This window comes from Chlamydotis macqueenii, chromosome 1 (assembly GCF_036417535.1).
Source record: "Chlamydotis macqueenii isolate bChlMac1 chromosome 1, bChlMac1.mat, whole genome shotgun sequence".
Classification (NCBI taxonomy): domain Eukaryota; kingdom Metazoa; phylum Chordata; class Aves; order Otidiformes; family Otididae; genus Chlamydotis; species Chlamydotis macqueenii.
The window spans coordinates 17,485,714-17,503,691 of NC_141556.1; the positions used below are offsets into that span (position 1 = coordinate 17,485,714).

Sequence of the window (17,978 nt, forward strand, 5' to 3'; positions counted from 1 at the left end):
TTCCAGAGAATTTTGGTTGCTTATTACACCTCTTTCACATTGAATACCTCGTGTTTGCAGTGATAGCGTACTCCTGTTAAAGTGTATTTGTTTTGCCAGCCTGTGATATGTAGTTCAATTTAAACTTCACCTTCTCTCTTAATAAGTGTTGATAGTCTGCGCAAGTTCTGCGTTCATTGTTTCTTTGAGACTTGTTTTTGTCAAATAAAACAGTATTTTAAACCTTATAGATAAAAGAGAGTTTCATTGGTGTTTCACTGTTATATGATGGGCTTTCAATGTCTTGTTTTTAATATCTGTTCTTTTTCTCTGCTTTTCTGAGTTTCTGCTGTGTTGGGATCCTAATGCAGCATCTGATCTTTTTTTTTTTTTTTTTTTTTTTTTTTTTTTTTTTGGATTTTGGTGGCGTAGCCTCAGTGTTCGAAGTGAGATCTTTATGCAGTCACTGTTGTCTTGGCTGAGACTGCTGTTCAGAGTGAGAGGGAAAGCATAACTTGTTGAACGTGTATATCCAGTATTGTAAAGCTTTTCTTGAAGAATTCTGGTAAGCTGATGTTTGCTTGGAATTGTCATGATTGGTTTGAAGTGACCACCCTGAAACCACTTATCTACCTATGACCATAACAATCCTTCGTTTCTGCCTTCTGGCAATTTAGAATCATAGAATGGTTAGGGTTGGAAGGGACCTTCAAAGGTCATCTAGTCCAACCCCCCTGCAAGGAGCAGGGACATGCCCAATGAGACCAGGTTGCTCAGAGCCCTGTCCAACCTGGCCTTGAATGTTTCCAGGGGTGGGGCATCCACCACCTCTCTGGGCAACCTGTTCCAGTGTTCTACAAATAGCATTGTAAAAAATTTTTTCCTGATATCTAATCTAAATCTACCTCCCTCTATCTTAAAGCCATTACCCCTTGTCCTATCACAGCAGGCCCTACTGAACAACCTCTCCCCATCTTTCTTGTAGGCCCCCTTGAGGTACTGGAAGACCGCTATGAGGTCTCCCCGGAGTCACCTCTTCTCCAGGCTGAACATCCCCAACTCTCTCAGCCTGTCCTCATAGGAAAGGTGCTCCAGCCCTCTTATCATCTTTGCGGCCCTCCTCTGGACCTTCTCTAGCTGGTCCACCAACTGGTCCACTCTCCACTGGTCCACTCCAACTTTATCACTCTCCATATTTTCTGTAAGAAAGAGATGGAAGTATTCATTCATCCAGCAAGAATTTTTTTTTTTTTTTTTTTTTGCCATGGTTTATGTAACTTTGTATTCATACTGTCATCTCGTTTTAAGGCAAAATGGAGTTTGAACTATCACTTTTGCTAGCATAGACCTAAAGTAAAAATAGGGCATCTTAATGATCAGGTAGCTTCTTACTGCAAACTCCAGGTTACTAGAGCTTTTTTGTTTGCTTTAATTCATGCTTCTTTGCGAAACTTTAATTGCTAATTAAGTTTTTTTTTTTTTTCATTATATATTTAGCATCAATACACTTTTGAAATCAGATTCCTTTTTCTTGGAATATGTTATATATTTAAAAATATTATATTTGTTTCAGTGGACTATGTTTTCATTCTTGGTTAAAAATAGTTTTAAATGTGTCTAGAAATAATTTGCTCTGTGATAACATGCCACACCTAACAAGAAAATTTGAATTTCTTGATCTTATAGATGCACGTTTCTTTCAGAGTAGTAGAAGGAGGGTGCGAGTGGGAGGATGAAGACAGATGTAGCTAATAGGAGTCCTCATCTTAATAGAAAATAAAGAGAATGTGTGTCTATAAATGGCCAAAGTCAGTCAGCTGTGGTATCCACTCAGAAAGTTCTTATTGTAATTACTTTCTTCTGTGCTTCATTTTCTTGGGGTGGGTAGATAGACAGAATTTTTTAAAAATCTTTGTTGAAGTGTAGAATTTGGAAAATACATGCATATGGTAAAGACCAAATTTGCTGAAATATATATAATTAAATATATATGTATAATTAATTGGCATAAGTATATACAAAGCAAGGTATAGAATTTTGTTATTCTGTATTCTTTAGCAGGTTGATAATTTAAACTTATGCAGTTTTAACTCATTTTCTGCTCAAAGTAATATGAGAAAGAGCTACAAGTAGATAGCTCATAAAAATACCATTTCTTAGGGACACTGTTAAACACCTTTTATCTCCACATTTTCCATGATTTTTCTATATTTTTTTTTTGCATGATAAACAGTTTTCACGTAAAATGTGTGAAGTCTCACAGGGTGGTGTAGCTTGGTAAGGTATCTGACAAGAAGCTTCCAAGAGAAAGGAGTACAACGTGAAGAATGAGAATGTGACATAGGATTAAATTCCAGCATTCAGACATAAAGTATCCTTCTGTTTCTGTAACTGCAAAGCTTATTTTTAATTAGGATCTGTGTAAACATATTATACAGCAAGTCTGACTATCTCTTGCATGCTAAATAAGGCCTGTATACTAAAAAGTAATGCTGAGAAATGCTCCAGAAAGTTACCTTATCACACTCAGTACCTATAATAATAGCTATCCCCATGGATAGTAAGTGTCCAATATTTTATTAGTTCAATAGGATTGCCATATAATTCTGATTTCATTGGACTTTATAAGAAAATGTGATCATTGTAGTAAACAACTTTGTGCTAATTTAAATATATATGTGTATATTAATTGATAATAGTTTCCTCAGTTCTCAAGAAATACTTCTCTTTTAATAGAAGAATTACGGAAATTGAGTTGGTCTGGCATTCCCAAACGGGTTCGTCCGATTGCATGGAAGCTTCTTTCAGTAAGTTGTATTTTTTTTTCCTTCTTCCTTTGCATTTGGTAGTAGTAGTTTTTTCAAGTATTGCAAATAATTTTGCTTGAGTTGTAATCCATCAGTGATACTTGAAAACATTGTGTCTGTTGCTGAATTGTAATGAAAGGTCTGTTCTTTTGCTCAATTTGAAGATTAATTTGTCAAACTGAAAGGAGGGGAACGAGAAGTAGTAGTAAATCATGTCAGCTGTATATCTTTATTTTTCAGCCTGGCTTTCTATGAAAGAAAGGCTTATGTGATAACAGTGGCCTCTTTCAAGCAATTTTTATGGAACGGTGGAGAGTTCAAAGACAAGTACATTCTTACAGCTTTCTTGAAAATAGGCACACAGTAGAGCAAACAGCCTATTGTCCTATGAAAGGCTTCATTCTGACTTCACACTAAAGGAACTATAAGAAAGGATTTACACTGTAGTGAGGAAAAGCTGTGATAGGATCTCATGGAGTTTTTGCTGATTTTTCTATAGTGATTTACAACTAACAAATCTGAACTGTTGTGGTCAGTTACCTTGTAGCATTGGCTCTCCTGATGTCAGACCTGTGAGTCAGTTCAGGGAGAAAAGCTAATTAAAAAGCAAAATTTTTTTTTTTTTTTTTATTTTTGGTAGTGTGAATTTTTGGCTGTCTTGGCTCCCTGAACTTTGCTTGGTAGTCAGATGATTTTGCAATTGTAGTACCTTGGGGAGTAGGTTGGCTGAAATACCATGGAACAGCACACCGAGGTGTTTCAGTTAGGCATCAGAGACAAATTTGTGGGAAGCTAGAATTCACTACATTTGGTGTTACAGAACTGGATTTTTTTTTTTGATCTCTGTGTTTGGACTATATATAAAAAGATTCTTCTGCAAAAAATGCAATGTATTCCTCATAGGAGTATTTTTCATATCAGTCTTTTCAGCTGTAATACTTGAGATGGCAAACGGTTGTGCATTTTAGCTGTTATTTGTCTGCCTGTGGTTGGGAGAAGAACTTGTGAAGATGTTTGTATTAAAAAGAAGCAAAAATCTCGTGCTGTCTAATCTCCAGAGGCTGTGAAAGACACTTTATCAGCAAATCTTCATGCATTTAAGAACCGTTTAAAATTCTGAGTTATACACATGACAGTTTAACACTATTGAATTTTTCAGAGAGTAGACTTAAATAGCTTTGCTTTTTATAGAATAGTTCAGTGGGGAATGTGAAGCATTTACTTCAGATTGAGACTGATTTCCAGTGACTGAAAGAGTCTCTCTTGCTGATGAGTTCTACTAAATTTGCAGCTTAGTTCCTTCTAATGCCAAATGCAGATGCAGCTTCTTAATGGTGGATATTCAAATATCCTGCTGTAACTGAAATTAAACATGCAGTTTAAAATTTATTTTAGTTCTGTTTCCATAGTTGTCTGAGATTTTGGTAATGAAAAAGCATTTTTTTTTTTTTTCTTTTGAAGTTTAAGATGCCTGTTTTAAAACACTCAAAGTGGGGAAAAAAATGATGGCTGACTCACAATTGACTTTGCTAAAGCATAAGGATAAGTGAATTTCTGAATCAGAGGACTGGCACTGAGGTTTAGATATTTAGAATTAAGCAAAAGTTAACTGCAGTCACTTTCTTACTTTCAAGTAAGAGCATGGGCTTTCTGTGAGCTTCAGTTTGATTCCGTAAATTGATTTTAATTTAGTATTCCTGAGATTCCCAGTTTAGAGCAATTCCTAAGTGTAGAGTTCCCTTGTTCTGTTTTTTTAACCACTCTAGTTCAGGATCCATTCCAGTTCAATTTTTGTCTTCGACTGTCTTGCCATACCTCTGCAAGGAAACAGTCTTCAGGTTATTCAGGTTATTTTGTTAGAGGGTTGGTTTTTTTGGTGTGTTTTTTTTTTTTTTTTTTTTTTTTCGGTTGGTTGGGGTTTTTTTTTGAGTAAGAGACTTCAGAAAGTGTAGGGTTGTGGGTGTTGTGTTTTTTTTTTTTTTTTTTTTTTTCCCCCTCCCCCCCTGACACTCAATAGTAATATTTTGAAAGTTCTCAACTTTTATGTATTTCTTACCATGATTTCTTATCTACTAAGTAGTCCTCAATTAATACATTTTTGGAAAGCCAAAGATGAGTCATTTAGTAATCATTACTTTTCTATGCTATAAGGCCGCAGCTTGTTTCATCTTCTTTCTGAAGTGGGGAAGAAAAAGTTCTTTGAGTATTGTGGGCATAAACTCCATGAGGATTTTTTTCTAATGGTAATTAATTTTTAAGTCACATTAGTTATTTAAATGTGTTGCCTACTGCTAATGGACATAATTGTTTGTAAAATCGGCATTGAAGTTGGAATTTTTAAAATATGATTTGAAAAATTGAACAGTTGAAGTATTTATTACATAGTCAGAAGGTTAATGATGTCAAAATATGTTTGATGAATGCAGTTTTTCAAAGGGAAAGCATACAAAAATCAATATAAAGCACAGGGGCTGTTGATGCTATGTATGTCTACTGATAACAGTATATAAAAATATACGTTATTTATTTTTAAAATATAGCAAAAGCTTTAAGTATACTTTGTCTAAGCAGCAAGCACAACTATTCAGGCTCACTTCTCTTTTGAATAACAAAATTAAAGATATGGTTCCAAAACCCTTTGGGGGAACTTAATGAATAAACAGATCAAACTCCCCACCAATTTATTCCCTGATTATGCATCCAAGCCTTTCCAACTTTTAAAAATAAAACCTAATTTGTAAAATGAACAGGGAACAAGACATGTCCAATTGAAGGATTATTTCAGTCTTTCAAACTGAATGATGGCAAAAACACTTGCTGAGAAACTACTGGTATCCTTTGAACAATCACGTTTGATCTCACAAATGAATTATTTTCTAATGGAACTAAGATATCCTACAGGGAAAAAAAGCAGCTGTTGAGAATAAACGGGAGGCAGAATTCAATGTTTAACTTAATACAAAACACTGGGACAGGATATTAAATATCAGACTGAGTATTGAGGCAAAAGTTAAGCTGGTGCAATTTAAACTACCTGGAACCAGATGGAAGTCAGTGCATCTTGAGATGTGTTTCTGCCAAAGCAAGCACCTCTTAAGGTACCTGGAATGTAATATGGTTTGTACTTATTCTATTGTCATTTTAAGCTAAGAAATTGAAATATACAGGAATAACATCTAAAGTGGTTTTAATACAGGTTTTAAAAAAATCTGTTGATTACATCTGTTGATGTATTTTTTTATTTTTCCCTAAATGTTGAGCAAAACAGAAGTTATAAAAATGAGATATGGTATTGGAAAGTTGCAGGAGAGTGATGGAACTTGTATACTTACTCTTAGAAGTGTTTAGTTTCATTGTATAATTAGCAATTTTAGCATGTTAGGTTTACCCCTTCCATTTTTGCTTGTAGTGTTTAGGACTGAATAAGAGATTTGTTTTCATAGTTAAATGCAGCAAATATATGCTGCACTTCCAGTATAGGATTTTTTGGTGGTTTTTTTTTTTTTTTTTTTTTCTGGGGGGGGGGACTCAAATCTGACATAAATTTGATTTCTCTGTTTCAGAGAGAAAATTAGTATAGTGATAGCTGTTATTGTGGAAGCAGAGCTTTTGTAATATTGGCAAGAAATATTCTAATTTGACTTGACTAGTGAATAATACAATTACTAGATTTTTCTTGTATTGTCTTGGATGTCCATATCTCTTTCAAAGCCGTCTATCTTTAGAATGATTCTTATGCAAAGTATTTTTTTTTTTTCAGGACTGCTATGTATGTAAAATATGAACTAACTTTCTTTTTTTTGCAGTGTTATGGGATATTGGTGTTGATCGTTTGAAATCAAGCTGCTTACAAGAAAGCATTGCCTATTTCTAAATGTTCAGGAAACTTTTTGGTAGCCAGTTACGTGAATAATGGTGTTTCTAATAAGTATACTTCCTATATAAACTGAATATTTAATAACATTCATGATACTTCCTTTTGTAAAATGCTGAAATAGTAACCTGAGCTTGTTTTTTAAATGCAAATTAGGCTAAGATGCCAGAAGTGGGAATCAAACTGGACAAAATAAAATGAGAATGGATTTTTTTTTTTTTAAGATTGAGATTTGCATATATATATGATTGAGTTCAATGAAGAACCATTCAGATATATTTTATACTTAATGCAACAATGTGTATTCCTGCATATCTGACGTATGACTTCCTTAGTGTGTCCGTACCTTATGGAAAATAAGATAGTATTTATAAATTGCTTTTGGGAAACAACTAAGGAAAAGAGTCCAGTCACTCGTGCTGTTGAGTCTTTTTCTGTGATGAAACTTTTAATAACCTCTTGAGATGAACTGAAAGCTTGAAATTATTTTTTTTTCGCATCTGAAACAGTGAAATAAAGTAGCTATAGTGTTTTTAAACCTTTTGAATTGATACTCCATTGTATTACAAGTTTAACCATAATTTAATCATACTTGCTAATATATATCCTTCCTATTTGAAGGCAACTGAGATAATATGCATTTTTAAAAAAAACTTAATATAATTGCTCCAATAATGGCCACATAGGAATGCAGAAATTAATGAACTCATATAGCATTACATTTGTCTGACCTTACTTTTTTGAGCTTTTATCTTTGGAAGGCAAAGATAATTCTTGATGAGAAATTAAAATTCTTAAAATTCTTGATGAGAAATTAAATGTGGAAAAACTTGGAACTTTTTCTTAAAAAAAAAAAAAAAAGCTGATTTTAGTAAGGTGTTTGTGTCTGAACTTTTATATCAATTGGAATGATTAGCAAACTGATTTACTAAAGGATTATTCAGATCCAGGTAGGACTATATGGCAGTACATCAATTTATTAGCTTTCCTGTCACAGGTGATCACATGCCAGCAGTGCTTCTTGTAAGGCAAAAAGTAATATTCTTTTCAGTTCACTGCTTTGTTTTTTCTTTTTTTCAGGGCTATCTTCCTGCAAACGTGGACCGAAGAGAAAGCACTTTAAAAAGAAAACGCAAAGAGTATTTTGCATTTGTGGAACAATACTATGATTCCAGAAATGACGAAAATCATCAGGATACCTATAGACAGGTAGAGCATCTATTGAAGTTACTTTTTCCTACAGGACATCTACTAAAGAATTTGGAGATTATTTTTGAAGTTTTCTACTGTTTTTCTTTAATCTTGATAGACAGCTCTCTAATAAAAAATTTCCCTACATGTCAGAGGAAAAATATGAAATATTTTAGTCTGAAGTTTGAAATAGTGGATTTTTTTTTTTAATGTCAGCTTTACACATGCCATGTGACACTGCCATCTGGTGCTACCGTGGTTCCCAGTTTAAGAATGTAGAGTTTTCAAATCTTTCATCTCTTGCTCAGACCCTCCTTCAAATGAGTGAGGATAGTACAAGGAAAGTGTAACAGTGACTGTTTGTTACTGGCGCCATACTTCTGCTTAAGAAGTTGAAACTGTGTATGGTGTGCAATAAACATAAATGTGTCAAACGTTCTTACCCACCCAGATGAGCAGATAACTCTTCAAGTTTTGTATTAAAATTAGTAGTTTGTGTTGCTAAGAAGAGACTAAGCAATCATACTTTAGCTTTCCCTAGGACAGAAGAAGCTGAGATCTTTCTTTGAACTTCAAGCCTGATCTTTAGTAACAGAAAGTATATATGATAGTGTCAAGTGAACATGACTTTACAGAAGTAGTAGTATGTATTTACTTATAATTACTGTGATGTAATGAGTATTGCCAATATGACTATAGTTTGCAAACAATCAAAATGTGGTACAAGGATCCTAAAATGCAAAACCAAAGTATGTGGTTTTTTTTTTTTTTTTTTTTTTATTTTGCCTCATTCATAGATTAACAATGACTTAAAGATTTGGCTGTATGTTTTGAAATGCAGGAAATCCATGTTATTCGAAAAATAGTGATACAATGGAATTATAAGTAATACTCTAAAACCATAGGATTGTTTTAACTATTGTGTTGTTTAAAAAGTGTGCTTTTGGTTTGTTTTACAATATTATTCTTTCTAATTAGATCCATATAGATATCCCACGCATGAGTCCTGAAGTTTTAAGACTCCAGCCCAAAGTAACAGAGGTAAGAGTGATATCTAAGTAATTTTTTTTTAGAAATAATTTTATTAATGAATCTGTAATCACAATGTTGGTTATTAATTAATTTGATAACACTTGCTATTTTGACTTCAGAACTAGCTTAAAAAAGTCCAAAAAGTTAAAATATGTAAGTATAGGCTGAGAATAACAGTGTAAATATTAGTAGTAAAAAGAAAGGCACCTCTGTAATCTCCTGCATCGACTCTGTCAATTTTTTTCTTGTCTTTGAGGTAATTTTTTTCCTTTTTTTTTTTTCTTTTTATATGTTTAGTTAATAATGTGTTTTTGAAGTAATCCAGAGCATAGTTTCCACAATTCTATGTATTTGTCAAAATCATTCAAGTCTAGAAGTTCTTATCATAGTCTTCCACTTGGGAAATTCTCTTTTTGTGAATTTGTAGCGTGACTGGTTTATGTTCCTTATTTGATTTTTGCTTCTTGTTTCTTTGTAGGTTCTATATGTTGAGTACACTACTTAAATTCTTTTACTACTGTAGTAGATAGACATCAATTAATGATTAAATTAATTAAATTGGTCTATATTGTCAGGTAATTGAATCCCACAGGGACTTTTCTTTGTAAAGTATTTAGGTCATAAGTAGTATAGATGTTGTGAAACATCCTCTTTCAATTATTTCTTTTATTCCTTTGATTTCTTCTCCTTCCTAACGGTTCTCGTTGGACCTTCAAATGTGGTTCCATGTAGCTTCTGTTAGTATCATTATAGAGCCACACAGAACGTCTACTGATAGTTCATTAGGTGATATGAGAAGTTAAATGCAGAACTAGCTGTCATTTGTTTTTCTGCTCTTACAATTATTTGTTTAGTGTAAATGCTCCTCTACACGTGTTGGAGAAACAATTTGAAGAAATAGCCTGTTACAGTTTTTTGAAATAAAGTAAAATCATAGAATCATTAGGGTTGGAAGGGACCATTAAAGGTCATCTAGTCCAACCCCCCTGTAAGGAGCAGGGATGTTTCCAGTCAGATCAGGTTGCTCAGAGCCCCATCCAACATGGCCTTGAATGTTTGCAGGGATATGGCATCTACCACCTCTCTGGGCAACCTATTCCAGTGTTCCACCACTCTCATGGTAAAAAATGGCTTCCTTCTCTCTAGCGTAAATCTACCCTCTTTTAGTTTAAAACCGTTATCTGTCATCCTGTTGCAACAGCCCCTTCTAAAAAGTCTGCCCCCATCTTTCTCATAAGCCCTCTTTAGGTATTCAAAGGCCACTATAAGGTCTCCCGGAGCCTCCTCTTCTCCAGACTGAACAGCCCCAACTCTCTCAGCCTGTCCTCGTAGGAAAGGAGCTCCAGCCCTCTGATCATCTTGGTGGCCTCCTCTGGATCCTCTCCAACTGGTCCATGTCGAAGAAGTAGTATAAGAATACTACTTTCCATCTGCTTTCTGCACAGTGATGTTTTACTTGGACTTTTCTAGGGGTGAATCAAAGAGTAAATTCAGTGAAGGGGCAAGAAGGGAAACAATACCAGCAAGAAGAAAAAAATATTAAAGAAATAAGTAAAATCAGTGTCAGTCTTGTAGCTAGAAATGAGCCAGTAAATGAAATTGGAGGTGAATATTATTTTATGAAAAAATGGCTACAGAAAGAACACTTAAATACATCTAAGAGGAAAGAAGTACTTGAACTGTAGAAGCAATAGTCGGTTAAGTTATTCTAAAAATGTATTTGCGTTCAACATAGAGGGGAGGCTTTTTGGCGTGAGTTTTTTTACTTCCTAGTGTTGCATGCTTAAACTGTTCCGAAGGTTTCAATGAAGGTCATCTGTCCTCAGATGAATGTGACTGTGGTTTAGCTGTACAATGATTGTATTTTTATAGTTCTTAGTTTGGGTGAACATACCCCAAAATTATGTTGATTTTTTCCCCTCTATGTTTTAGTGAAGGAGAAATTAGAAGCTGCTTAACTTGTCTGCTGTAGGAATCTATGTATGTTCTTGTTTTTAAAGGAAGATTGCAAATTACAAAACATTTCTTCAGGAATCATTGTTAGATGGTGTATTTATTTCTAAATTAACTGAAAAAATGTAAAACTAACTTTAAAATAGAAGTTCTAGGTAAACATCATCTGTAGAACAGTCCTGTAGAAAGAATGTCCTTTCTTTTAATGAAATTATTTGAATGAGAAGTCAAGTAGCTTAATAAAAATGAAACTAAGACAGACAGTCTTTAGAGAATATTTTGTAGTAAACTGTTAGTTAGTAAGGAGGTGAGATTGTGAGATAGAAATAGAAACCTGTAGGATCTCGGACTAGTTTTGTCTTTGATTATGCATGAGACAATATGTTTATATGACTGCTCTTAAGAGATGGCTAATACATTTCTTTAGATGAGATGCAAACTTAATAGTTTGTAGGAGCACAGCTTTGTGCTGTGCATATCTGCTTTTTCATAATACAGTTAGAAATGTTGAAGTAAACTAGTATGGATAATTAAAGGAGATATGGTCAAGGTTTTCCTGTGTTTGAAATGTGCATTTTTGTTAAATATTTAGCGTGTTGGGAAAAGCGTCCTATAATAAGACATTGAAAAGGATTGGAGTTACTGGCTTGGTTGCTACCTTTTTGGTTGAATGATTAACTTAGAGCTAAAGAGTTTATTTGGGAACTTGGAGAGTATATTAATGTGAAAAAGACATTAGTGCAGAGTCTGGAATGCAGTTTTAGTTAATTTTGTGGGATCATTAAACATGTGAAATTATTTATGTCTTTTTCCCTCTTAATTGTCTTTTGACAGATCACAGCATTGCTCAGGTAGCATATTCATTTACTGTGATTTACTGAGATCTTGTTTGCAAATACTTTTTCATAAAATCAGCATTGTTTTCATTTCTAGTTATTTGATAAAATTGTACCAGGATAGGTTTTTCTAATGCTTTATTGGATATGTACATCTTAAACACTACTTTAAAATATAAACCCACAGTTTTTAGAAATTGTGATTTCTCTTGCAATTAACATAGAATTACTCCTTAAATTAATTTAGTCTATTGCATACAGCCCAATATCCCTGCTTGCTGGTCATACTTACATTTATTTAGTTTGAATGTTTAGTAAATTGAGCCACATAACAAGCGTAATTGAGCCACATAAAGTAGATGAACATACTTCTCATCAATGTGGTTAAGGTGTTGTACAGCTGGATTGCTTACTTTCTTGTTAAAAAAAACCCCACCAACACAACAAAAAACACCCCACCCTCAAATCCCTGTCAGTACTCTATCCCATCCATCTTTCTTGCTTCAACCCCTTTTTTTTCCCTCGTGAGTAGTAAGGAAATGGATGGAAAAATGATAGAAAACTTGGAGGAGTGACATGTGACAGCTGACTAACACTAAAAAAAAAAAAAAAAAGGTGTAAAACAAAGATGTATTTTAATAGTATTCTGTTAGTTGGGAGTGAGTGGTCTTGAGGTCTAGAAGAATAAGAATCTGAAAAGAGTGGGTGGCAGCAGTCAGTGGGATAAGGGGAAATCTAGGAAGTATTTGAGTTGCAAAGAAGTGATAGAGATCTGATCTAGTTTTCAGTGTCCTAAACTTCATAGAGTCATGGTATCTTCATACGGTAAATGTTTTTAGAGCTCCACTGATCTCTTGACTAGATGTGTGGTCTTCTGGGAAGGTTGGCTTGCCTATGTCTTTGCCTTTGCTCTCTGTCTGATCCAGTAGAGCCAAGCTCAACTTGCTTGATGTCATCTTATAAAGGCTAGTGCGGATGATGCTAGAAGGGTCATGATATCCAACGTCTCCCCTGTTTCTTCTTCTCCCTTTCTGGATTTTTGGAGCCCTACCCTAGCACAGCCTAACCCTTTAGCCGCGCAGGGGATCCCTTCCTACTTCCAAGAGCTCAATGCAGACAGGGGCCTTGCATTATTCCCAGAGCTGACTCTCTTCTAGGGAGGGGGAAGATGTTGCTGGTCCCAGGTGAGCGACGATCACTTCCCCTTTCTTATGGTGAGATGACAGGAGCTGTAAAGAAGAGAAGGGAATGAGAGTAGGGATTGAAGACAGGTTTCAAAAGGTGGCATAGTATGCAAGACTGTTACTGTGGATATTAAAAGTTTTTGTACGTATTAATTTTTGATGCTGCAGAGATTTAGAGTACTGCTGCTAGAAAGAATGTTACTTGAAATGAGGTGAAGTGATTGTGGGTGACAGAGCTGCAAAAAATAGCTAGTCAAAAGACCAGAAACATAACACATGTATAAACTTCACAATGTCTTCTGACTTCAGTTTCCAAATATTGCTGTTCCAGGATTTTTGTTCTTGGTGGTATCTAAGTCTGTTACCAACAGGCTTTTCATTAGAGTTTATAAAGCTGTTTTAATTTCTTATCTGAACTTGGAGTTTGGTTTCTGTAATAAAGTGCTTCATTTTAGAAAAAGTAGTTTTGAGTATGATGTGCGGAAATAACTCATTATTATATATTCCTTTTAAAAATAATTTTAAAATGTTTATTTTTAGGAGGAGTTATGTAGATCTGGATAGGGGGGAAGATAATATTGAAATGAAGACTTAAAGGACTGGGAATAAATAAATAGTGGAGGAGAAAGGAGCTGGAGTCAAGTCTAATTTAAAGACTAATGACTGTTAAGTGTAGGTTTAATAAATTTGATTAGTTGATGTGGAATAGTCTGTAATTTATTATCAATTTCTGCTTTATCTTTAACTGAGTTTCATTGAAATGCATAGTATATGGCTGTGTATTTCCCATCTAAGCTTGCATTATATGGGAGAAATAATTTCAAGGAAACCATACAGTTTAAAAATAGTTTATAAATTTTCTCCCAGCTAATTTTTTTTTTCCACTACTTAGAGAAACACAAAGCAAGTGCTTGAAAGCTTTCAGAATTAAAGCTTTCAGGGTTTTGGAGTTCCACAAGAAATTAAAAATCTGCATTTAAGCTAATGGATTCTTCCCCTTATGTATATGAATATAGTTCTTGCTATTGTCATGAATGAAAGTTAAACTCAAAGGAGAATAATTCATTGGTAATGACATCTCATGAGATTTAGTGGTTCACAGTCGAAAAGTAATTCCAGTTTCTGTTGCTGGTTTGGAAATCAAGAAGGAAACCTTTTGGGAAAGTGACCTTTTTAATGAGTCCTGTTTGAACACAGTGATGAGTGCTGTATAGAAACTTAAATCAGTCTGCCTTTCAGGTATTCAAGGCTCATTTTTAAAAATTCAGAACAGTAAATTAAACTTTATGAAAATGGGTAAGAAATTGAAAACACTATTTCAGTGTGTATTTGTTGAGTTTCTGATTAGATGCATTTGGGGATATTAAATCTGGTGTGACAATCACAGAGCGATCCTTCCTGCTCAATAATAGTAAAAAAAACCCAAGCCCAAAGAAAAAATTCAGCCATCCCCCCCACCCCCCATACATCTTGATTTTCCTACCTGGTTTTAAAAAATGCTTTGAAATCTATAGGTGTCTCAATTTGCAATTCAAACTATGCATGTTATCAGGTTCTGAGGAGAGGAAAAGTTGGTGGTGCAGTTCTGGGAGCTGTTTGACTTGAGACATGTCTTCATTAAAAGTGCAATTTTTAATAGTTTTTACAGTGGTTATTTTGGTAGCTGTTCCTGCATTACTAATTTGTGGGGGTTTTTTTGTTTCTCACTGTGCATATTTTGTAACCCTGTTGCACCAGGAGTTTTTTGTGTAGCCTTGTGCATGTCATTATTCTACATTCAGTGACTGCTATTTAAATAGGTTTTTCTCATCTCCTCTATCTGATATTTGTTTTCAAAAAAGTTATTTGTATTTGCAGTATGCTAAACATATCCTTTATTTAAAGTGAAACACAGAATGGTAACACTGATAATACAGAAAAACTGTTACTGAAACTAGAAATGGCAACTGGTAGAAGCAGGAAGGATGGCTGTGAGCTGACTAACCTGGATAGATTTAGTTTTCCAATAATAGTAAAAAGATGGCAACTATAATTTCATAAAGGTATAAATTCGTAAAATATAAAAGCAAGCTGTAAATGGCAGAACTTAAGGTCTTCATACAGTTGTTGATAGACAGTTAAACCCCACTGACTGTTGCACGATGGGCAGAGGTTGGTGTTTTTTCAATGTCATACGCAGTGCATATCAAAAAGTGTGAGGTGACAGGACTAACACCAAGAAGAATTTATAGCTAAAGGAATAATCATCTCGCCTAATGAAACCAAGAGGCTTTTATGGAGAATTTGCTAGATGAATACCTCCCTTTCTGCCTAATCTTTGCTTCAAGACTGAAATCATGCTGAGAAAACTGAATCTTGATCGTAGCTGTAACGAATCAGACATGAGCTCTGTTACGGCTTGTGTTTCAGTGCCCACCAAAGCTTTTAATGTTTGTTGTTGTTGACCGCACTCTTGTTCTGTGGATTTTCAGCATGCCAGGGAAACATCACACCTGGAGACTAAGGAAAGTTGATTCTCAAAAGAAGTTTGTGGCAGAAGGATAGATGTTGATGTTTGGGACTTATTTTCAAAGCACAAAGTGCAAATGTGTTTCAGTTCCAGGTAGCTCACAAGGAAGCCTGGGACTCTCAAGCACCCAGATGGGAGTTATATATACCTAGGCCTTTCTTTGCTTGAAAATGAGGGCTTTTAAACTAAAGAATGAAATGTTATTTAAACTGTAATTAGAACAGTGAACTTCTTAATCTAGCAAAAACTTTAAATGAGATTGAATAGAAATAGCACAGGCTTCATAAGCTGAACTTCCTCTCCTTATTGCGTGCTTTCAGGATGGGTCTTTTGCAGGCTTTCTTGAAGCCTAAGCATTCATTGACTTCTAGGGTGGCAGTAAACTACACAATCTCCTTGGGATCTTTACAAAGCCTCTCCTTTTTTGTTAGTATTGAGGGCCGCTCTTAAGAGCGACATAGTCCTTTGGTTTGAGCTCTTCTGCCTCTGCATTCTGGTTTCTTGGCCAGACCTTCCAGGGAAAGAGCAAACGTTCTTTTGCTACAGAAGATTATATCTGATTGAGTACCTGTTATTAGGGCAAAACACACAACATAACACGTTCAGAAGTGAATCATTGGGAGGAAATACAGCTTGTGACAGACTTAAATTGTGTCGGAGGCAGGTTCTGTGATTTCCCTGCTCCCTACTCTTCACGTGCTGTCCTTCCCATGGTCAGATACGTTGTGACCTTAGGAGCTTTTGCAGATACAGCTTTTGCAAGGTACAGTTTACAGAATTGAGGGAGTGAGGATATGTGATATGGCAGGCAGTTGCCTTATTTCCACATTTCCTGATTTTTTTTTTTACAGATTTTTTTTTTTTTTTTTATTAACCAGTATACATGCTTCTGAAGTCTAAAACCACACACTGTGGTATTAGGCAAGCTTAACTGTTATGGTATCTCTTTTTATGAGCATGCTATTAAAAATGTAAGCTATACTGTACTTTATTGTTTAGGAATAAATAAAATATTTATTCTATATAAATGGAATATGATATTGATAGAATCTTTATTTTGAAGAGGTGAAAAATCATGGGAAGATGATATAATATTTCTGTGTCTTGAGGAAAGAGGAATTTTATATTCTTGGAAAAGCTCTAGTATGTGCTACTTTGTTGTAACTACAATAACTGAACTGTGTATGAGATTGGTTTTAACGTGTTAATACCCTGAAAATGCTTTCTTGTGAAGGACTAAGAAGCTTACTTAGCCCTGGAAGTTAATTTTGAACACCAGTGTCCATTTATGCTTCTGAATGCATATTTTTATACTAGTAACTATAATATTAAATTTGTCTTTGTGTAATTCTCAAGTGTCATGTTTAAAATATACTCCTCACTTGATAAATTATCTGATAGTTTCTTTAACTGTTTTTCAGATCTTTGAAAGAATTTTGTTTATCTGGGCAATACGTCATCCAGCCAGTGGATATGTTCAGGGCATAAATGATCTTGTTACTCCTTTTTTTGTGGTCTTCGTTTGTGAGTATATAGGTAAGACTTGTCTTAACGCAGAATTACAAATTGATACCGGTTTTGGAACAGCGTCTTCATTTTAATCTGAATCATGATTTGGATTAGGTAACCAAAATATAATTTGATACATTAATTTTATAATAAATTTTTGTAATTATAAAACTGTATAGTTCAATTTGTATATATACTGACAAGCAATTACTCTTAAGTAGTCATTGGAGTTCAGGAATCTTTCAGATTTTTATTCCAAACAACCTCTCCCCACAATAAAAAACAACCAAACAAAAGCCTCTGTAGACATTGCAGACAGCGTTCTCATTTGTAAGATCCAAAAGCAGGGGGAAGAAGCACCATCTAGCATTTTCTTTCACCTTGATTTCTAGTTAAGACGTGTTCACCACTCCTGATGCTTTTTTCTTCGTAGATGGTTTTATTCTCCATTTATCGCTCTCTTCTAATTAACGATTTTTGTGAAAACTTTAAATTGTACATATGAAATGAGCCGATATTTAAAAAAACCAAAACCAACCAAAACCAAAACCACCACCACCTGCTCCCCCACAAACAAGAAGAAAAAAAACAATGAAACAAGGAAACCTTTTAAATGAGTGGTGGGGAAATTAAAGTAGAGGGAACCTATTATATTGGATCTGTGGTAGAAAGAATGGCAACCTGGAATTAGGGTCTGAAAATTAAGGCAGGGGTAATCAAATTTCTCTGGTCATGATCTCTGCTTTTCTGGGGCTCACAACACTACTAACAACAGTAATGCAGACAACAGTATTTCGTTATGTTTGTGGCCTTATATGTGAATTTACTTTTTGAAAACTTTTTGTTTGGCAAATTGCTATTGGTTAAACGCTCATCTCTTACTAGAATATCATTTGTATCTTGAATTAATGTATTAGTATTTAAGTTTTGTAAACATTAAGACTATCACTTATTAACAATAATTAATTAATAATTTGGATATAGCTGTGGATATAAAAGGTAAGGTTAAACAGTTAAAATGTTAATTTGTCTTGAATGAAAACTGTTTTCCTTGTATTTCTATTTGTCATGCATGCATAAAATGAAAATATACCATGCTTATAT

At 34.4% G+C, this 17,978-nt stretch overlaps 1 protein-coding gene across 1 annotated transcript in view; it reads left to right on the forward strand.

Annotated features, from left to right (window-relative positions):
* Nucleotides 1-17,978, forward strand: part of TBC1D22A (TBC1 domain family member 22A) — a 188,114-nt gene that overhangs the window by 29,631 nt on the left and 140,505 nt on the right. Inside the window, exons 5-8 of the mRNA XM_086746912.1 lie at nucleotides 2,716-2,786; nucleotides 7,741-7,869; nucleotides 8,830-8,892; nucleotides 16,787-16,901. Of these exons, the coding sequence (XP_086603038.1) occupies nucleotides 2,716-2,786; nucleotides 7,741-7,869; nucleotides 8,830-8,892; nucleotides 16,787-16,901 (378 nt within the window). The remainder of the gene's footprint in view (nucleotides 1-2,715; nucleotides 2,787-7,740; nucleotides 7,870-8,829; nucleotides 8,893-16,786; nucleotides 16,902-17,978) is intronic.